This window comes from Typha latifolia, chromosome 6 (genome assembly GCF_019914945.1).
Source record: "Typha latifolia isolate L0001 chromosome 6, TyphaL0001v2, whole genome shotgun sequence".
Taxonomy (NCBI): Eukaryota; Viridiplantae; Streptophyta; class Magnoliopsida; order Poales; family Typhaceae; genus Typha; species Typha latifolia.
Genome location: NC_133091.1, coordinates 10,563,281 through 10,585,305, shown reverse-complemented (window position 1 = coordinate 10,585,305; position 22,025 = coordinate 10,563,281). Strand labels below are relative to the sequence as shown.

General features: G+C 33.6%; 1 protein-coding gene across 1 annotated transcript; it reads left to right on the top strand.

The window, feature by feature from the left end:
• Window positions 1-750: 750 nt before the first annotated feature.
• Window positions 751-17,492, top strand: LOC140791331 (uncharacterized). Its single transcript, XM_073141858.1, has 14 exons — window positions 751-1,055; window positions 1,141-1,181; window positions 1,869-1,961; window positions 2,185-2,259; window positions 3,478-3,527; window positions 9,883-9,972; window positions 12,991-13,047; window positions 13,832-13,901; window positions 15,046-15,147; window positions 15,213-15,265; window positions 16,205-16,355; window positions 16,434-16,518; window positions 16,732-16,860; window positions 17,077-17,492. Exons 1-14 carry the CDS (start codon window positions 830-832, stop codon window positions 17,268-17,270), a joined length of 1,416 nt encoding a protein of 471 aa, XP_072997959.1. The 5' UTR covers window positions 751-829; the 3' UTR covers window positions 17,271-17,492.
• The last annotated feature ends 4,533 nt before the right edge of the window (window positions 17,493-22,025 follow it).

The following is a 22,025-nucleotide window of genomic DNA, read 5'->3' as shown; positions in this document are numbered from 1 at the left end:
CATTCTTTTTCATAAGTTTGAATTCCTACTTAATATTGCTATATACAAACATCTAGCTTATATATTGACATTGACTTCCTACTTCTCACTTCACTCAAGGCGAACACCAATGTATGAATACTAGAAAAAAAGCATACATGAATTATTCTTAGCCAGCATATGAGATATTTGTATAGAATTGTATCGAGTGAGAATGAAAAAAAAAGTAAGAGATGAAAGAAGAAGAAGAAGAAGAAGCAAAAGAAAGATAACAATGTCGATCTCCTTACAACGTCTAGCACTTAAGGGTGATCAAAATGGGGGCATAAATGCAAATTTGAAAGGAAAAAGAGAAAAGAAATCTCACACCAAAATGAGTTTTTAATATATTGTGTTTTTAATACAAATCACCCACGCTCATTAAAAATACCTATAAAATATATAACATAATTCCCACTTAAAAACTTTTAAAATATAATAATTGCCATTACATTCTTTTAAAAGTCAGAATTGTCACTAAAACCTTTTTCTCTTTTAGATTTAGAATTGCTATTATAGTTAATTTTTAAAATAGTATTTTTTTGAATCTAAGTTGTAAAATTTTTTGAAAGTTTAAAAATTAACTTAATAATTTCTGGGGTAATTTTGATATTTTTAAAAATGTAGTTGCAGCTATGATATTTTGAAAGTATTCAGTGGCAATTATGTAAAAAGTTCGAAATATAATAAGGAACAAATGGTGACGTGGGCGTTACAGAGGCTACCAATTGAGATGACAGTTGAGCGTTAGCGCCACACTAATAGTTGTCTACTACTATTCACCAAACGAGGAGGAAGAAGGCCAACGAAAATGGCATCAATCTCCCCTCCATTGCTTCTATTCCCTCCAAATCCAAGAACTTCTCCTAGAATCACTCCCATTACCTCGAATCCCATAAAACTCCTCCGATTCCCATCTCGTCCCCCACTCCGATTCGCTCCAAGAACCCTAAGATGCTTCGCTGAGAAGCAATCCGCCGAAAAATTCGAGCAGCTCTTCTCGAATCTGAATCAGGCCACTATGAAGCACGAGCCCGGTGCGTCCCCAGAGTTTTGAATACTGAAAAGATATCTCGATCCTAATGTTTTCCGTTCTCTTTCTGGGGATTTTTTGGGTTTCAGGTAGCGTTACCAGCGGAATCTTTCTTGTTGCGGGCACCACGGTAAATTCTCTTTGTGTACTGAATCTTGACTATTGTAGTTTACTTTCAAAGTTGGAATCTTTATTGTGGATGCTTGGTAAATGGTGGCATTGTATCTATTTGATGGAAGCAAACTGCTCAATGGAAGAGTGTGAAACTTTGTTCAGTTAGGCGAAGAAAGGGGGGAAAAAAATAAATGGATATTTTTGATAGTACTATAAAATTAAGTACACTCGCTTCGGAACAATATTTTGAATATTACAACCTCTTGAAGAAATTGAGTTGTCGCAATTTTGCAAGATTGCCCAATTAAACTAAAATGGGAAGAAGAATACTTGGGGAAGAGGAGAATCTTTTCTATGCATGCATTATATTGCATATGTTTTTGAGAACTTTTTGTAACTCCAATTACTTAAAAGCCATTTATACTTTTGTATGTGCCAAAACTTTGTCTTTTGTTGCCCATTGATTAGATTTAATAGTTAATAGTTAATAGTTAATATTTTCTCCTCTCCAAGTTGCTGTAGAATATTGTGCTTACAGCGTCACTAGTTATAGTTTTTCTAGTTTATGAAAGCAGAGAACAGAAGCACACTACTCATTAATGCTTTTATTTCTGTCAATTTATAGATCATCTGTTTATTTCCTGTGTAATATCTATCCAGATGCTCCTTTGTAATATCTATCCAAATGCTGGATATATTGTAGGTTGGTGCAGGTATCCTTGCTATTCCAGCAGTCACCCAAGAAGCTGGATTTTTGGCCTCAGCACTCACGTGCATTCTTTGCTGGATATATATGGTAATTGCATATAACAAAATTATCAAATTAACACTCTTGCCATCAAATAACCTTTTTAAATTTGTATCCTTTTACATGAGTCCATAGTTCTTAATTGATCCTAATCTCGCTTCTAAGTTCCTTTTTCTTCTATTGTCACCTTATCATTGGTAGGTTCAGTAATTTTCTTGTATACTTAATTGACATAATTTACTCAGTGCTCATAACACCTTTTAAATTCTAGGTTGTGACAGGATTGCTGATTGCAGAAGTAAATGTTAATACAATGTGTGAGCTAGGTTCTGGAGGTGTCTCGCTGGTAATTACTATCTTGCTTTTCATAGTTTTCTGTCATTTGCTAATTTTTTTGTGAGTTTCTACAATTAGTATAAAATCACTTAATCAAATATAAAGCTGCATGTACTTTAATTCTTTTGTACTAAAGAAGGACATGATTATAACAAATTAAGGAGCCAATAGCTAGTTTATATTTCTTTTGAAAGTGCTAAGAATACCTCCTCCCCCTACCTCCCTCCCTCTGTCCTCTCTTCCAGAGGAAGTTTTCTCATTTGCTGAGGACTATGAATCAAATGCATACACAATAAGCAATGAAATTGTGATATGCAGAGGGAATAACCTAAAGGTCCTAAATTATATGAGATGCAAATTATATGATGTAGAGATAGAGGAAAATAAAAATTCAGCAACAAGAAATAAGATAGTCGTGGAATAAGTAATAATTTTCCATAGAAGTCAAAATAGTTACCATTGTGTAATCACTATCGATTTCTGATTGATTCCTTAAGACCTGTTTCAAATCCTCACATCGAACACTTGATAGGTTCTAGGTATCTTGAGATTTACACCTGATGGTATGGTGCTACAGTACCAAGCCTCAAAGAACAGCAAAGAGAAAAAAGAATAGGAAAAGAGATAACTCAGATTTGTTCCAAAGGGTTTCACACCCCTTTTCCACCTTTCACCCGAAGAAATTGGAGAAAACTTCTATTGACTCTTCTTTATTTTGAGATCAATAATAATATTTTAGTACAAGTAGGGTTTATTTCCTTAAATGGATAATTTAATTCCCATTGTGACTAGTTTACCCTTGACTTATACGTCTTATTACAAATAAATCAGAATTAAATCTAATACAACACTAATATACTCAAACTAAACCTAAATCAAATCTAAAAGAAAACCAACTTGACACAACAATGAAATGAAACCTAATACATCATTCTAGGCCTTATGTTAAAAACCAATCTAACGAGAATCTTTACATGTTTCTCTTTATATAGAAAAAAGCTGCCTATTAAATGACAAATTTCCGCTTGAAGGACAGTCATTGTCTATGATGCTTCTAAATTATTAACCATAGAGAAAAAAATCGATTGATGGATGTGGTATCTAATGGAAATTTATGAATTCCATGTAAGAATTATGATTTTTTAATTTATGGTTTTAAGCAGCTGAATGCTGTAGTAGAAGCCTTTTCTGTTGTAGTCATATGTTGCTCCTTTGAATTTGCATTCAGGTATCAATGGCCATGCGAACTATTGGAAGATTTGGTGTACAAGCTGCTTGGTATGTTCATAAATTAAAGGTTGAAGAATAAGCTTACTCATAACTTATCCTTTAATTTGATTTCATTGAAACTATTTTTCTTTTCCAAATATGAATGTTTAAAAACCGATCCTATTTCATGACAGTTGACACTAACAGCAAATTTGGACTAGTAATGCATGCACCGTATAAGTAGAAGTGTAGAACAAATATTTATTGTTGCAATACAACCAAGCCTTTAATCTATCTGGAATTGGCTGTGTGGATCATATTCCTCAATCAGCTTTGCTTTGGGTAAGATTCTCTGCCAAACCAAGTTCCATTATCTTTCTTATCACTCTCGTGGTTCCTCCTGTCTTGGTGCTTTTCTTCCCCTCCCTCTCAAGACACCTTCTAATTAAGCAAAGTTGCTCTTCTATAATGGTGCATTATACGATTTCCGTTGAGCATCTATGAGATTCCAAGCCATCTCAATTGGTTCTCGTGTGGTTCATCAACAGTATATCTTTCTAATCTTGAATTTTATCCGCTCAATCTCACACCTACTTATTTTGGATCTATAAGATTCTGTAAATCTTCTCTATATTTATTTTACTGTTGTAAATCTGTTGTTGGTCTATCAATGAAAATGATGTTGTTAGAAAATGGAAGCTTAAGCCTTTTGATTAGTTGTTGAGTTAATATAGTATCGGAGCAGGAGGTTCGGACTTCAGAGTTCAAATACCATCAGGACTACCTTGTTAATTAATTAGAAACTTCTGCCCATTTAAATAAAGTCCACCTCTTGGGTATGTCAAAAATGTTTCAAGCCCAAATATTTGGACAGGGGAGTGTTAGGATATAAAGATAAAAACAATTGTTCTCTAATAAACAAATGTCATCAATAGGTAATAGATAATTAGATACCATAAAATCTTATGCTGAATATCTCAAATAATTTATCTATAACCAGTGCACAAAAGTATAGACTAATTACTGAACTTTTGTGGAACCCCTATTATTTCTGGAAATTTGTTACTCCTTCCACTAGTTGCTGCAGACGAGTTTTAGATCTGTTCTACAAATCCTCAATTGCATCAATATATCTAATTAGTTATCTAACACTCATTTTCTCCTTAAAACTCACCACATCAATTCTCTAGGAAACAATTGTAAAGTTTAAATTTAATGTAAATCAATAGAAATTACATGCCAGTCTCTCTCTTTGTTTTCCTATACGTCTCCAACAATCATCCGAATTAGTGGATATCTTCTGTAGTTCATTTGATATGAAATAAAATTGTTTTCAGATAAAATCATTTCTCTATTCTTAGCATTTGTACAATTATTCTCTCTCAAAGCTCATAAGTTTGATGCAATGATAATTGCAACAAGGGTACTTCTTGTAATCTGAAAAAGAAAGTATGTCATTCCTAGAAGATTCATCAACACATTTTAATGCTTTCGCTCGCTGAGCAGGATGCAGTATTCATTGTGTGGGTGTAATCCATTTCCAAAAAATGTAAAGCAAATTTTTTGGCAGATCTGTTTCAGTTGTAAGATACATGAAAATCGCCCAACTTTAGATGATAATATTAATTTTCTGTTGAAAAGATACTGTCTGAGGAGAATGATCTAAGAAGGGATGCATACGATATCATGGCCTTTGACTTAACACATTCTGGGTTTAGGTAGTTATGACCATTTATTAATGCTGATCATGACATAGGCTGCTTTATAAATGCTGAAAACTATCCCCTCCAAGAGGTATTGCAAATAAAAAAGAGTGAGTATTATATTGGTTTGCCTTTATCTGATTATTGTAGTAGAGGAGTAACCTCATGCCATATGATGATTTCCATTTCTAAGCTTGTCTGGCACATTATCTTTTTGTCTTTGTTCATCTTCTTCATCGTCATCCAACTTTTATTGGGTAAAAAGGTCCATAATATCATCCCATCCGGCATTGTCAAAAGCAACAAATTGTCATTGTCACGACCCTATTTCAGAATCATGATCGGCCATGTAACCTAATAGACTTGCAATACACGAAGCCTTAACAAATAAACTTTCCCAATCCACAATATAAAAGGATTTAATATGAACTACTAATTCCAAGCCACAAAACTCTAAAAGAGTAATAACAAAATCCAAATTTAATAACCAATGTTTATCCAAATAAAACCAAGGCAACAAATAGTGTTCAAATGGGAATAAAAATAATTGATACAACTGAAAGCACAAGATCAAATCCCAAGTGGAGGTAGAGTCCCAGTGCACCGGTCTCAGTAGCCATGCCAACAATTATAACTCAAGCAAATCCACCCAAAAAGCCAATAAAATCCATAATCCAAAATCATGATTTTAGAAATGCAAGGCTCAACAATTTATAATGAATATATAGCACTAAGCATGCTCATAACCATAAAGATAAGACACAAGTAACACTAATATGAATAATAAGTTGATAATGTGCTTAAGATTTCATTATGTGGAACTTCTCACTCTTAATAAACATCATATTTTTCATATGGATTTGAGCTTGTGTATCCACATCATTTAGAAGTCACCTCGAGATGACGTTTAGATCTTTTCTCGTAGCTGATCCAATAAGGATTATCAGGAAGTGCCATTATGTGATAAATTAACTATTTTTTTTCTCAAAGGGTTACTGAGAGATGTCATTATGTAATAATTGCATCCGGTCTCTTCCACTAATAGTTTAGAGAAATTATAGTCACCGCAAAACATCTTTCGATCTAGCTTAAGACTGTTTCTTAATCCTACTAGAGTCACCTAAGAAGATCACTGTAGTGATCTAAATTAGGTCTATTCCCTAGGCTTCTAGGTAAACTTGAGTCACCATGAGAAGTCCTTGAGCAACCTATACCGAGACTGTTCTCTAAGTTATACTAGTGACAACTTAAGTTCTTTGCTACTCTTGATCAATATTTTTGTTATTTGCACAAAGAATATCAATGCACAAAGATAACATGATATGTATTGTACACAAACAATGTAATGATATTGCATGAAGATAACATCATAGATATTTGCACGAAGAAACATAAAATATATATATTTGCACAAAGATAACATAATAATGTAAAAACACTATATATATTTGCACAAAGATAACATAATAATGTAAAAACACAAAATACAAGGTGAATAAAAACACAACTGGATACACTCATTGAGGTCCAAATTTAATACTCAAAACTCTAATCCAGTGCGAAGAAATATTGCCACCTTTAATAATAAACAAATATATATCTACTAAACAAATAAATAGAATTTCTGAATTAATATCTAATTAGATTTGGCAAAATATGAATCCAAGGCCATGGGCCCACAACCCACCCATATATAGCTTGTGCTAGGCTAAAGCTCAAAGTTGACCAATAGGTTAGGCCAGGGAAGGGCCCAATACCAAGCTCAGCCAAATTTGATGGCTTGGGTGAAACCATCTGAGCAGTACCTCACCTTCTCTTTTGATGGAGAGGAAGCTAGGCACAAGCAGAGGAGAAAGCTGTTGGTAGTCACACCGGTCGCATCAAAAAGGTTCCTCGCCGCCAACACCACCCACTCGAGGTAGGAGGAGGTTAGCTTAGTCGAACAACAATGATAAGCGCCATCCATGGCCGTCAATCATGGTGGTTAGCTATCTAACCAACAAGATTACCAAGGCAACCACAAAGGATGCCAAAGGACTCCTCATGAGAAGAGAGACTAGACTAGGAGATCAGACGTGACTAGCATCAATGGTGGCAATTTGACGCAAGCCAAGAAGCCGATAGAGGGAGGTTACATGGCATAGTCTTGAACGCTTTGGGACCCATTGAAGGTACCATCGACAGGATGGTAACGGGGTGAAGCTTCCCACGCTGGAGCAAAGGCGACCTATTTGAAGCCGTCAGCTAACGAATTTCACCAACGAAGCCGAAAATACATAAGTAAGGCACACAACATTCTACTGTATTAAATTGAAAGTAATTGTCTGGAAGGTAGATGACTCATAGGTCAGTCAGGAGAGGGTCTTTGCTTGCTTTGATGAAGCTCTGGTAATCCGATCCGACAACATGCACTCCGACAAGAGAAGAATAAGAATAAGAATAAGAAGAAGAGGGAGTGATGGCATGGGGAGAAGAGGAGTGGAGTTTGAATTTTATAGTTAGGAATTTTCTAGGTTTTGCTTTTAAGAAAGCCAATGACTTGGCTGAGAAAATCGTAGCAACTTCCTCATCGCATAACAGGGCGAGAGGGAGGGAAGGGAATGCACATGCAATGTACGTGACCATTTCTTTTTTATTTTGATTATTACAGTCTTGCTTAACTTATTGCTTAACTTATTGCTTTGATATCTAGTTTGGATTTTTTTTATATACTTGAAATTTCAAAACTTTCAAAATATATTAATTACTCTACAATCTTTGAAGTATCATATTGCCCAAAAAATTATAGGGACTCTCTGAGTGCCATGAAAAGTTATGAAATTTATATTACTTCTTATTCTTCAAAGTATCATTTTGACCATTAAATTATTAGGTAGTTTAGAAAAAGCAACTATAAAGACAGAAAATACTACATTATCCTTCCACCATATTATAATATCTTTTGCACATTTATTCAACTTTTAGCCTTATCTTGAAAAACTTTCTTTTGTGGACATGTTTGACATTGAACTCCTTGTTTTCAAGTATATTTGCCAAAAAAGGATTCCAATCTTTTGTAAGGAATATTCCGAATAAATATTTGTTTTAAAACTGTTCTTCAGATGATATTTTTTGTAAAGATTGGATAATAAAGAGGAAGAAGGGCATTCTATTAAAAAGTAAAATTATAAAGAATATTAATAAGAATTAATTGGATTTAGTCTATTTAGAGATACATCTAATGAATGATGTCGAATCACATCTGTATGAATAAGGATAAGATGTAGGTGGTGACATTTGCAAGGTAAATGTGATATAGTTTATCCTTAAGGCGGCATTTTCTATAGACTAGCTAAGAATTTGATGATAAAAAATTTTAAATGATGTTTTAAAGAATATCAGGGTAAACATTACATTTCACGACTTATCAGCATTTATGAAAGAATCAATGTTAATAAGGGTAAATATCACATTTTAAAGATGTATGTGCAATTATGATTTTTTGAAAATTTTTATTGGCAATTATATGAAAATCCCTATATAAAAGTATGTGGATCAAAAGACAATTAAATATGTTTGCACTATTGAATCCTACATTATTCTTCTATTTGTTTGCTTCTATCTGTGTATGACTATGCTGCAACTAGCGTCTATTATGAGGATCTCTTATGAATAAGTGGTGCTATTAGCTCAACAATGTTGCATATTTCCTTTTCTGCTGGTGTGTGGAAGAACTACATGAGCATTTATAATTCCCATGGGAATGCGATGGTCATATATAACTTGCGACTGATTCTGAGCTGATCAGAGTGGAATAATAGGAAATTATCAAGGCAAATTTAATGCTCTGATACCCTTTGTACATAGAACTTAATCTCCAGATTTGAGGATTCCACATATTGTTCAGTTGGCCAATAGGGGTGTAAATGAGCTGAGCTTGAGCTAGCTGAGATTCGCTCGACTCGGCTGAAATTGTCAAACGTCTAGCTCAGCTTGCACTCGAGACAAACCAGCTAATGTAGGCTTGAGCTCAGCTCGTGTATTGACCTGGTTTTAAAAAAAATCTCTATAATATAGATTTCTTTGCTACAAGTTTTCAGTATGGGACTAAATGTGACCCAACTAATGTAAAAAAAAAAAAAAGTTTTTCAAAGTTCTGTTACTCGGGATTGGGATCAAGATCGGACAACGAAAAAAATGATATGATTCGGTCGCTACGATCGGATTGGCTGATCTAGATCGGGATTGGCTGATTTTTCAATCCATGATTTTTTACATTGTAAAATATGGGACTAGAATCCAGGTCTTTTTTTTTCTGAAGTTGAATCACATAACCAACTATGCTACGGATACATTATTCTATTATAAAACAGAATATGTATGTTATATAATCTTATATTAAAAAATATATATCGATCTAAATTGAGCGGAGCTCACAAGCCTTGCAAGCCAGCGAGCTATTTTGATAGCCCTATTGGCCAACTTACTTTGGCAACTTTCTCCAACATCAACTTCTGTCCTATACCCGACCTGATATTATTGGTGAGAGGCTAGGATAATGGTGATAGTGATGATACATGGTAATCATTTGATGTGAACACTTGTACCCTAATTTCATTATCCTACAATTCGAAACAATGAAGTTACTGCATCATCATTGCCTTTTTGTTTTCATATATTTAATCTTATGATTTGTGTCCTCATTTGCACATGATTTGACTTATTTACTTATTTTTCTGCAGCTGGTCATATATATTTATACATTATGCCCTTCTTGTTGCTTACGTGGCTCGCTCTTCAGAGATTTTGACAAATTCCTTTGGCATTCCATTGTATGATGTTAATTTATATCTTTTCCCAATCAGTCATACAAGAGAGGAACATATGTTTAATTGCAATGCAATACAGTATCTGTATTTCATAAGTTCAACGTATTCTGGCAGTTTGGTTAGATGTTTATTATCTTGTCTGTAGCTATTAATTAAAAACTGGCACACAGCAAATAGCTTTGCTTGCGCACATAACAACACCACAGGTTAGGATGTCACATAGTTTCATAGATGAGTATAAAATTTATTCTAGCAGTTTGACCATGTAAAATTAATAATAAGTGACATTATTGTATTTGTTTACATCTTATTAGTTTGTTGAACAATTTGGAATCATGTTTGACATATTTATTAGTTGGGCCACTGGGATAATTTGTGCACTGATAGATCATGTTTACTTGCTTTGCAATACGTTCGACTTTCCATCTTTTAAGTTTGTACAGTGAATTGTTGAAAAGGTTGATGGAGATTATGGAAAGAGGGATCTGAGCAGAAGAGAAGCAACTTAGACTTAGTAAAAGATTAAAAATTCTTCGAGTTGACCTTCGGAGGGAAGAAAACCTTAAATCAAACTCATAGGTGGAAATTGAGGTAGTGAATTTGATTAATTTTCTCTTTTTCTATAGCACAACATACTAATGATGGATGTACTGAAGGCATGTGCTATGCTGATCCCTAGCCGCATGTCCTTGCATGCCACTAGTATGCCTTTGACATATTTTTAATATAATATTTAGAGTATTTAAAAATGTTATTGGGTTTTCAGCATGTCAATCATTAGTTTTTTATTTGAATATATGTATTAAAGCCTATATTAGAGTCATTACTTAGATCATTTTTATAAATAACCTATTTGATTACAGACATAGCAATAATCAACTAGAAATATTACTCAATATATAATACAATTGAATGCATTTATTAAAACTAATATTAATGATTAGACACCCGATAATATGATTGAGTATTTCATAATATGATTAAAATAGAAAAAAAGTTTAAATTGGGTTTCACACGACATATCATGTTTGTCACATGATAAAAAATGCTTTATAGAATATTTTGGGTTACCACTCAAATGGATCCATTTTGGATCAATAAAATTTAGTTTTGAATCTCATGCGACTCGTGCAGGTTCAGCATGCATTCATGCCGGTCGTCATGAGTTAGCATGTGTTGACAAGAGAGTTTACTACTGGCAAACCCCGTGCCAGGTGTCGTGCCACCATTGGCATGGCAAGTGCTGACCGATACGACCGTCATTGCATCATACATAAAAGAAGAGAAACAAATAACATAGAATAGATGCAAAAGAACAAATCCTTATGGAGCTGTGTTGTTCCATTTTATTCCCTTCCCATTTGATCTTCATATCTTGTCATACCTTTAATGATATCTTGATTCTTTAAGATTCTTTCATTATCTCTTTAGTTGCCCTAGCTAAATAGCTCTGGTACCACTAATGATGCAACCAAGTTGGCCTTAGACAGCACAAAGGATTTCGCTTGGTTGTTGTCTGGATGTAGTGTGCACTGGGCCTCGTGAACTCGATTGAAAGCTATTAGACTTTGTTTCCAAAGGGGTGCGCACAGAGCCTAGCAGGCACTCGAGTTCCTCTCGGATTCCTGGAGGCAGTGAGCACCAACATGGGCTAACTTGCACGGATGGGTTCTTTTAGTGTGCGGATGGAGCTTTAGGTGGTGCGTCTAGAAATTGAGGGAAGTCGATTGGTGGTGGTTGGACCAAATGTAGGGCTGTGGAAGTGCTTAGTTAGGTGGTATAAAGATCTAGGGTTTAGATATGGTAGATGGGTAACTAACGCCAATGCGAATGATGGTGGAAAATGGCTAATACTAAAGATGTGATGCGACTAGAGATGGAAGCTGGCTAAGGGGTGGAGCTGGAGGTGGTAGGATGGTCAAGTATGGTAGTGGAGGTGGTCGGCAAAAGATGGTGGTGGTAGCATATAGATGCAATAGATTTGTGAATGCTATGGTTGACCTATGGCTGTAGGCTGTAGCAAGGACAATGACAAGATCATATAAGAAGTAGAGACGGCTAAGATAAAGAAAGACGAAAAAGGAGAAGTTAGAGATAAAAGAAACAACTAGAGCTAAGAGATATAGAGAGATAGATATAGAGACTATTCAATAATTCAATACATGCCTAAGATACAAGCCATATTTATAGAAAATAAAATAAAGATTTCTAAACTAACCAAAATCAAATAAGAAATAAAGCCAAACAAATTGAACCAGTCTCTATATCTCTTACGGATATAGGTTAGGTTTTTAAATCCTAATAGGAATCTGGATTTGATTTGGAGTGGCCGGAAATCCTGCGGCCACTTCTCCTATCACGTGACAGGGGAGAGAGAGAGAGGGAGTTGCACGTGCACCCTCTTTTCTCTCTTGTTTTTTTCAATTCTTACACATGTTTACAGTAGGGCAGTTCTCAAATAGAAAACAATCAAGCAACCATTCATCTGAATAGTTTTTAAACATATAAGCTTCCAATTTTTGCCACAACATGTTCTTTGATTCACTTGCTTGGTACAAAACCTTGTCGCTTTTCTTTTGAACTTGATTATCTCCGATATCCATTCTGAGTCAGCTCCAGATACAAACTAGAATTAACTTCTATCTCCATCTCAACTATGAGTTAAATTATACCTGCAGATTATACAACTACATATCTGCACATCTATATGCAAAGGGTTATTAACACTTTGTAGGGTTCAACTTCAGATTCAAGCTAGAAGAAAGTATTAACTATTATTGTATTACATTAGGACTTAACTTTTGCAATATGTGCACATAATGCAGCCATCTGCATATCTGTAGGCACTAGGCAGAAAGTGATCGATGTTCATGTTGGGTTCTATAGTCTGTTCTTTCTCCCTTGTAGTTTAATATGTTTGAACTAACCTATTCATTTGTAATACATCTGCATTTTATTTGTGACAAGAATATTTGGAGGGCATTATACAGCTAATGTGGAAGTATTGCATTACTAATGCAGATGGGAGAGTGCTACCCTATTTTCATTGGTTTTGGGAGGCATATGCTACTTTGGAAGGTTAGTTATTTTCTTTCTAGGAACATATGCAAGATTTACAAATGTATCTCATCATTAATTTGTTTAAGAAAACTTTGAATAAGTGGGCTATGCCTTACTAGTTTTATTATCTAACTTGTCACTTTATTGACTAAGCAGTCATGGGAATCTCACATCAATATACTTTATGGACTAACAATCATGGGACCCTCACATGAATATACAATATCTAATATTCAAGCTATGACTTTATGAAGGGGTTGAGTACACCTAAACCTCATAAACTTTACCAAATTTTCATATAGACCCCCTAAACTATTTAATATCTCCCACTCCTATCAGTGTCAATGGAAAACAATCAAATAACTATCTTATTCTCAATCTTTTTCTTTATTTCCTCGAAAATAAGGGTAAATAGTCCTCAGATTGCCTAAATTTGATCACATGTATCTATTTAATGTTTTTTTGGTGGAAATCAAACAAACAACTAACATAGGGCTTTTACATAGTTGAGGGGATCAATGTGCCATGAAAAATAAATAAGAGGATCTACATGAAGATGGACAAGAAGTCAGGTAGGCTAGGTGTAATTATTTACTTTGAAGATGAAGTATTGAGATTGATTGACATCAATGATCTTAGGTTTAAGACTGGTTAATTTTCTAAAGGATTCAGTTTTTTGTTCTCCAATGATTGTCATAATGCATTCTTTTTGTATGCTGGTATAATCATACATATTCTTTATGCATTCTTTAGCTTTTAAATCTAATAAGAACTGACGATGCCAATCAATGTAATACTGCAGCCAGAGATTTATCGGTGTGGTCAATGGATTTTTGGTATTCAGCATCCTCGTCTCTTTCACATCTCTTTTGGTAATTGTTTGTTACCTTGGAATACGTGTATATATATATATTCCGTCTAACTTTGACATCCTTGTGACATATTGTGAAGTTCTACATGCATCACTCTTTATTTAAACTTACTTTTGTTCATGGAAGGCATGCATTTCATGATCAGTACCTATATTCTGCACTCTGCCGGCTTGGAAGACATAGAATTACGTGGATTACTAGCACAAGTCAACATAGGAGGGCCTGAGCTTGTCAAGAGTAGGAAATGTTAACTATTGCTTGACAATAGACAATAAGCATTTCATTAGATATATAAATAGTGTTAGACTGTTTTAGATACATATGCAAGTAGTGGTGCTCATGGACTGAGCTGGGGTTAACCCGGCAAAAAAAAAAAAGAAAAAGAAAAAACCCGAGCCTGGACAAGGCCTAGATCAGTTAAGTCTGGAAATAGTTTTGAGCCAGGTTCAAACAACCTGATTTGTTCCAGTCCATATCCATGTTTTTATTAAAATCTTTTAGGGCCTTATGATCAACGCCTCAAAGTAATTTCTGGGAGTTCTGCTATCTTAGTCGATAAATAGCTTTTTACCAAAAAAGTATATAAATTAAGAGGTCAGATTATCTAATAAAGATTAGAATTTCAGATCATATAATTTCCTAATACTTGCTTTATTTTCATGTGTTGACATCTTCTATCTATATAAACCTTTAGAAATTTAAAGCTTCAAACAGTTGTGTGCTTCCCTGCTGTGGGTGGATGGGCCAAAATACTCAAGTCGGGCTCTAATGGACCAGGCCAAGAGCTACAGGCTCGGGCCGGTTGGGCTTTAGATTCCTCTGCCCCAAGCCAGTCCAAGAGCTTCTAAGTCAGGTCGGGCCTGGCCCAAAGCAAACTCGGGCCAGGTTTTGATTCTATGGTTGGACATGAATGAACCAATGGGCCTTTTGTTTCCGATGTGCATTTGTTATTTACTGTTCTCTCAAATCTTTCATTTCTTTCCATTATCACGGAAATATGGTCAAAATTTAGTGCCTCAATTAGCTTTTCTTTCTTGATATTGTAATGTATTACCTTCTCATGTGGCCATTTTCTAATATAGCAGCTAAGAGTTCCTAGATGATGTTTATGATCAGAAATAACAAGGTCAGGTTATTCTCACAGGGGGTGGCAAGTGGTAACCTGCAATGGAATTCTCTTTTTCAAGCTAATATTGAGGCCATACCACAAAGTATACCAATTATTGCGCTTTCATTTGTTTACCAAGTAAGTCCCACCTAGCATGTGTATTTCTAGTTTACCTTTTAGGATTAATTTTACCCATCTTGCAGAATGTAGTACCAGTTCTTTGTACAAATCTTGAGGGAAACCTGTCAAAAGTAAGGTAAGAATTATCTTCATGATTTTATCTTTCTTCATGCATGAAAGAATGTCAAATTTTATGAGTGACACCCCCCCTGCATTAGGTATTCTCCTTGACAGTTAGTTAATAATTTTAAGGATTAAAAGGCAGGAAATAATATTCAGATCCACAAAAGTATCAGCTATTCCACTATTGCTGAAAGATAGAGCTGAATGTATGATTAAACATTCTGTTATATTTGAATCTAATTTACCTCATCCCTTAACAAGCAAACCACATTGCACGTAACCAATTTCATACACATCTATCACCCAACAGATTAAAAATGTTTTACTTCACTAAAGGCTTATTGGAATTGCGTGGTGCAGCTTACTACAATAAAATGCATAGAGTTTGTCATTCTACATGGACTAGCTCTATCAATATCTTAATGATTATTTTAAAACATGTTCTGATGAAATAAGAATGCACCCCTTGACTATATTAGGGAAGACAGCAGCCAGATGTTAATAATTGAACTTCTCTATTTTCTGGACTTAAATTTTCTCTTTTTTGAAAACAAAGAAAAATAGTCTTGGTCACCCAAACACCATTGAGATTTGAGAACTCCATTTGTATCATGTTAATACATATGGTGAGGATTATATACTTATGTAATGGATTGATTTCTTCGTCAAAAGGAACAAAATGTTATTTCTTTAATTAATTTCATCTTCCAACTAGGAAGCAACATTTCTGGTTCGTACTGCTTTTTTAAATTGACAAACAAATATGCGACACTTAAAACGAGATATATGAATTGAAATATCGTGATGAATGTAATTTTAATATGTATACCATATAATCATTTTGCATTACCTCAAGAAACCTGGTTCAGAATAGAGAACCACCTGATTTTGTATCCCTGAGTCTTATTTCAGTGATATCCAGAGATTAAATCTTCTTGATCTAATGTTGCAGGACTGCCATTGTATGTGGTACAGCTATTCCTCTTATTTTATTTCTTAGTTGGGATGCTGTAATTCTTGGTACCATTCCATATCTAGAAGCAAGCGACTCTCACATTACTGACCCATTAGAGCTATTACGATCTAATAATGGAACCATTGGAGTAAGTTACAGTATGATCGTGCTCCATCAGAGAATGTACTATGAATGATAAATGTAAACTTCACATCATGTTTTGCAGCCAATCGTTGAGACATTCTCATTTCTTGCAATAGCTACATCATATATTGGATTTGTTCTAGGACTATCAGACTTCGTTGCCGACTGTAAGTAGTTTCTTCCATTCATGTTATTTTTGTGTATTATTACTGTTTTCTGGACTTGTTTTTAATAGAATATAGCAATTAAGTGACTTATCAACTTGCTCCACATAGGTTAAATAGAAATTATTGGACTTTCAAATAACAATATAGAAAGAACTGTTCTGCTGCCTTCCCATATCTCATCCTTTTTTCCTTTCTCTTTGATAAATATTGCAGTGCTTAAACTGCCAAGCGGCCAGAGCAAACCACAACCATTCCTTCTAACTTTAGTTCCTCCGCTGGTGTTATCATTGCTTGATCCAGAGATATTTTTCAAAGCCTTGGATTTTGCAGGAACTTATGGAGGTAGTGCCTTCTATAACAAACTTTCATTACTGAATTTGAAACATACAAAGCTCATGATGCTTAATCCTTCAAGTTTGCTATAGAGTATGATCAGGAAAATGCACAGTCTTCTTTTGTTAAATATTAGCTCTATAACGACATCTTCAGCATTAACCTTTTTAAACAAAATTCAGTTCCCCCTATAGAGACATTAATTTCAGCAATCCATTTTTCCAGTTTTAGTACTATTTGGAGTGCTTCCTGCGGCAATGTCTTGGTCAGAGAGATATTCAAATGCTTCAGAGTCTCCAAAGCTCCCTCCTCTGGTTCCAGGTGGAAGATTTACATTGTCCTGTGTCATGGGAGGTGCTCTGCTTGTTATTTTCTCAGAAATATTCAAGGATGTCATGCACCTACAGCAACTAACTTGAAAGATGATGGAAGGGGCAAAACACAGGTCCAACTACATAGGCCTTCACATCTCTCTCCCTGCGTTTTCTCTAATTAATCTATATGTACTAAAGATATGGTTTAAATGTTGATAACCCAATTTTGATAATTTTCCTTTTCTTGTTGCAGTTCTTTAGTTTGTACATATAATAAAGGAACACACAACTGAAATAAAACTTTCTTTAGTTACTCCAGCTTAAAAATTAGAGACTTTTGAAGGATGTGTTCTTGCTCTAAATGCTTGGAATGAGGTGGACGAGCAAAAGTGCTCGTATTGCGAATCCTGAGGTGCATTCAATGGCTAAAATTGTTTCCTCCCAATTGCTCTTAAATGTGAAGTATAATGAGTTTTTGACCAAATGGGGCCCCCTTAAAAATTTATTTATCCAAATAGCACAAGGGCTTTGAGCATATCAACTGCCTCCTCATAGTCCTAATTAAAAAAAATCCTGAATTTATAAGCCTTTTAAATAAGTTGTAAAACACTGAAAAATGCACTCAGAATAAACATAAAATGCTGATCTCATTGGCGCCTTATTCGGATTAAATCTAAGTAAAGAGCTAAGAAGATTATTCTATAATATAATTATTCCGATTAAATCTAAGTGTAGAGATAAAAAGATTATTCTATAATTTATATCTATCCATTAATTGGATGAATTGGAGATAAATTACAGAAGTTTGTCACGTTTATAATTAGAAAAACTAGAGAAAAATATTAGATTCAGATTTGGTTAAAGATAAATACAAACCTAAGTCTTCACACTCTCCCTTCATTTTCACCTTATATTCTCATATTTATAAAATAATAATGTTCTTACATAAAACACTAAATTAACTTTTTATAAATTTGAAAGGTTCTGTAAATAAGTTTGTTAGGAGGTCAATTTAACTAGAAATTTAAGTATAATCAAAAGTATTGCTCATTGTGATATGGAAAAGCTTATGAAACATCCCTTTCACATGAGTAAAATCCATGGAGTTTCTCCATGACTTGTTGGTCAAAATTTTTACACAATATACAATAATAAATATCTAACATTTTCACAAATAGTACAATAATAAAATCCAAAGCGTATACATGTCATAACAAACTCTAAAATACATATCCATACACTTTATCAGAACAAATGCCGATGTATGAACTTGAATCCATCCAACTTTACAATAAAATAATTCTCTTGTGACCCCTAAATTATTAGTTATTTCCATAATGACCCTCTAAATTTTTTTTAGGTACACACTGACACAAAACAGTTGCTCTCAACTATTTGTATGGGATATAAAAGAGAATAGACGACAAAGGGTGTCAGGTAAGATGTTTTCTCACTCGAAATCCTTAATTTATTTTATATTTTTTCTAGGGCATGAATCTTTTGTCATGGCACCCAACTGTGTGCAAGTATGTAATTCTAAATTGGTGTTAGGGATCCGTTGCCCAAACCTTAGCATTGTGGCCCCCTGCCCTTAATTATAGTGTCAAGTGTTTAAAACTTTTTAAATCATTTGTTTATAATTATAGAAATGAGTTCCATGGTATATCATAGCTTTAATTTCGGCTTCTTTTTGGCCCACTAGATATTCTAGTCCACTTGTTTTGTGGTCCCATGTAATGTAAAGTGATTTAGATAGTTAATTTTGTTATTCCTTGTATGATAGATGGCTAATTGGAGACAAAACCTGAGAATATATTTTATTTTTTTGTGGACTTAGATAAGATGTCAGTTATTGAATTTATGGATATAATACTTCAATTTGGTTGCCCACCTACTTATAGAATATATTATCTAATGCAACAATGCAGGGATATCATTGAATAAGGGTTTATTGGAGATAATTCATGATAAAGATGTTCTTGGTATGTTTGGTACAAATCCAGATTCACAATGTATTGATATGTACTTCGTGGATAGTAATGTTAACATAAAAGAGCTTTTTAAAGTTAAACTACTACAACATTAGCTGCTTTTACTAAAGAAAAATTATTAACTTAAGCCATTAAAATTGTGGATGCTTTGAATAATAGAGATGCTTTGAGTGAACATACTTTGAATGAAGATGCTTTGAATGATGATGCTTTAAATGAACTAGATGTGAATGAAGAAGATGATAGTAGTCATGCCGTGCGTAGTTTGTATGGTTCCAATGATGAATGTGGTAGTCTGATTTTTAGAGTTTAGAGGAGAAAGAGATACAATAACTCAAGCTTCAAAATGAGATAATATTTGCCACACCCACCAAGTTTTAGGACCTTCCTAAGGGAGTATCATATTAAGGAAAGTTATAAGTTTAAGTTTATAAAAAATAAAATAAGTAGAATTATAGTGGTATGTAAGATGGGTTATATTTTTCGATGTCATGTATCTCCTCTTAGGCAAACAAGTAGTTTTCAAATTAAAATTTTGAGATGTCATTATACTTGTGGTAGAGTGTACAAAAATAATAGTGTCCAAGTATTTAGCTTTCAAACAAATATTTGGACAAATTAGTGGATAACCCGGAATTGAGCTTTGGGTCCATTAAAAAGACAGTTTTGAGGGATTGATTGTTTTATACTAAACAAGTATATAAGGCTAAGAGAAAGGCTATTAAGGTCATTGAAGGGGATTATTTTACGCAATATATGAGATTGAGAGATCATTGTGAAATGACAAGAGCAAAGAATCCAGAAAGTGATGCCAGGTTGAAGGTTGATAGGGCTATTTTGAAAAATCTCACTATGTTCCAGAGGTTGTTTGTATCATATGGTGCACAAATAAGTGGATTTATTGATGATTATAGGCCCATAATAGATCTTGATGCATGTCATTTAAAAATATCTTATGGTAGTCAGCTTATTCATGTAGTTGGTAGATACAGAAATAATCAAATATTTCCTATTGTAATTACAGTCGTTGAGCTAGAGTGTAAAGATAGTTGAACTTAATTTTTAGAGAGATAATTGAACTTATTTTTTAGAGAATTTGATATCACTAATTGAGAGGCCTAAAAAGAAGTGATATTTTATTAGTAATAGACAAAATGTATAAATTCATTATTTAATGTTACAAGTTTACTAATTTTATTTTCTATTTAAGTTTATGTTAGCGTTTACATGTATATAGCTATTTGTACTGCTTATGGGTAATTCTTTAAGAGTATAATGTCTGCAAGTTTGCTATATTTTTTGTTTAAGTTTATGTTAGTTTTTACATGTATATAGTTTAGGTTACTGCTTATCTATAAATTTATATGTAAGTTTAGAGTCGAAGGTTTATGTTACTGTTACTGTTTATATGTTTATATATTTACTTTATATGTTATTAATTAGATTACTATTTATATGTTTATATTTGGCATAAAATTTAGAGTTGAAGATTTAGTTTATTACTTATTTATAAGTTTATATGTAAGTTTAGAGTTGAAGGTTTATACCACTGTTACTATTACTAATTAGATTACTATTTATATATTTACTTTATATGTTACTGATTAAGTTACTGTTTATATGTTTACATTAGTCATGAAGCTTTTATTACTATTTATATATATAATTTATATGCTTATTGTTAGTATTAATGAACCACATGTTTATATATTTACTTTATAGGGCTTGGTTCAAATATTTGAGAACCTCATGCCTAATGGAGTATAGATATTGCATGCATTATATGGATGCAAAAATTTTAAAGGGAAGAAATAGAGAGACCTAATGTTGGGAGCAGCATTAGTTTACATAGTCCAAGAGTTTGATTGTCAAATGAAGATGCTGAAAAATAAGAGCAATGACCCATGGGATTGGCTAATAAAAGAGCCTCCATGATATTGGGCAAGGATCAAATTTAGCACAATAGTTAGGTGCACAAGAATTGTGAACAATTATAGTGAATCATTCAATGTTTATATTAAGAATGGTAGGAATAAACCAATTGTCACAATGATGGAGATGATATGAAGATAGCTTATGTCAAGATTCCAACAACTTCTTAAAGTTGGAAAAAAGTTTAAGGAGAAATTGTGTGATAAAATTCAGAAAAAATTGGAGAAGCACTTGCAAGACATTATCATGTGATTTATGTTGGGAATAAGATATTTGAGGTCAAAAATAGTTCAATTTCTATGAGTTATATTGTTGACTTACAATGACACTTGCACACATATAAAAATTGGGACTTAACTAGTATTCCTTGTTCTTATGCATTGGTTTTAATTTTTTTTTATAGAAGTCAATCGGAAGATTATATTAGTTCTTACTATTACAAAGATATATTTATTAGAACTTACAGTCATGTAATCACCCTTGTTCTAGATCAGTCTATATGGAAACATTCTAATTGTGACTAAATATTACCACAAAAAATATGAAAGCCACTTGACAAGCCTAAAATGTTGAGAAGAAGAGAAGAGGACAAAAGTAGCGGACATAAAAATCTAAATATTAAAAGATACTGCATCATAAAATGCAAGTAATTTATGCATAATACAAGGACATGTGAAAAACCAACCAATGCAGTAGCATCTTCATTAGTAGCAGTCATCAGCAGTTCTAGCCTTAAGTCTAGGAACAGCAGCCTCACTTCTAGCAGCAGCAGTCTTAGTTCTAGCTGCAGTAGACTTAATTCCAACAACAATAGTAGTAATAATGTACCAGTACTAGTACCATAAAAGAAAATTGCTGCACAAGGCAATGTTTGCCGAGCACTGGTACTTGTTTAAGTTCTGTAAATAATTTAAATTTTGTATTTTTTTGTAGTCTT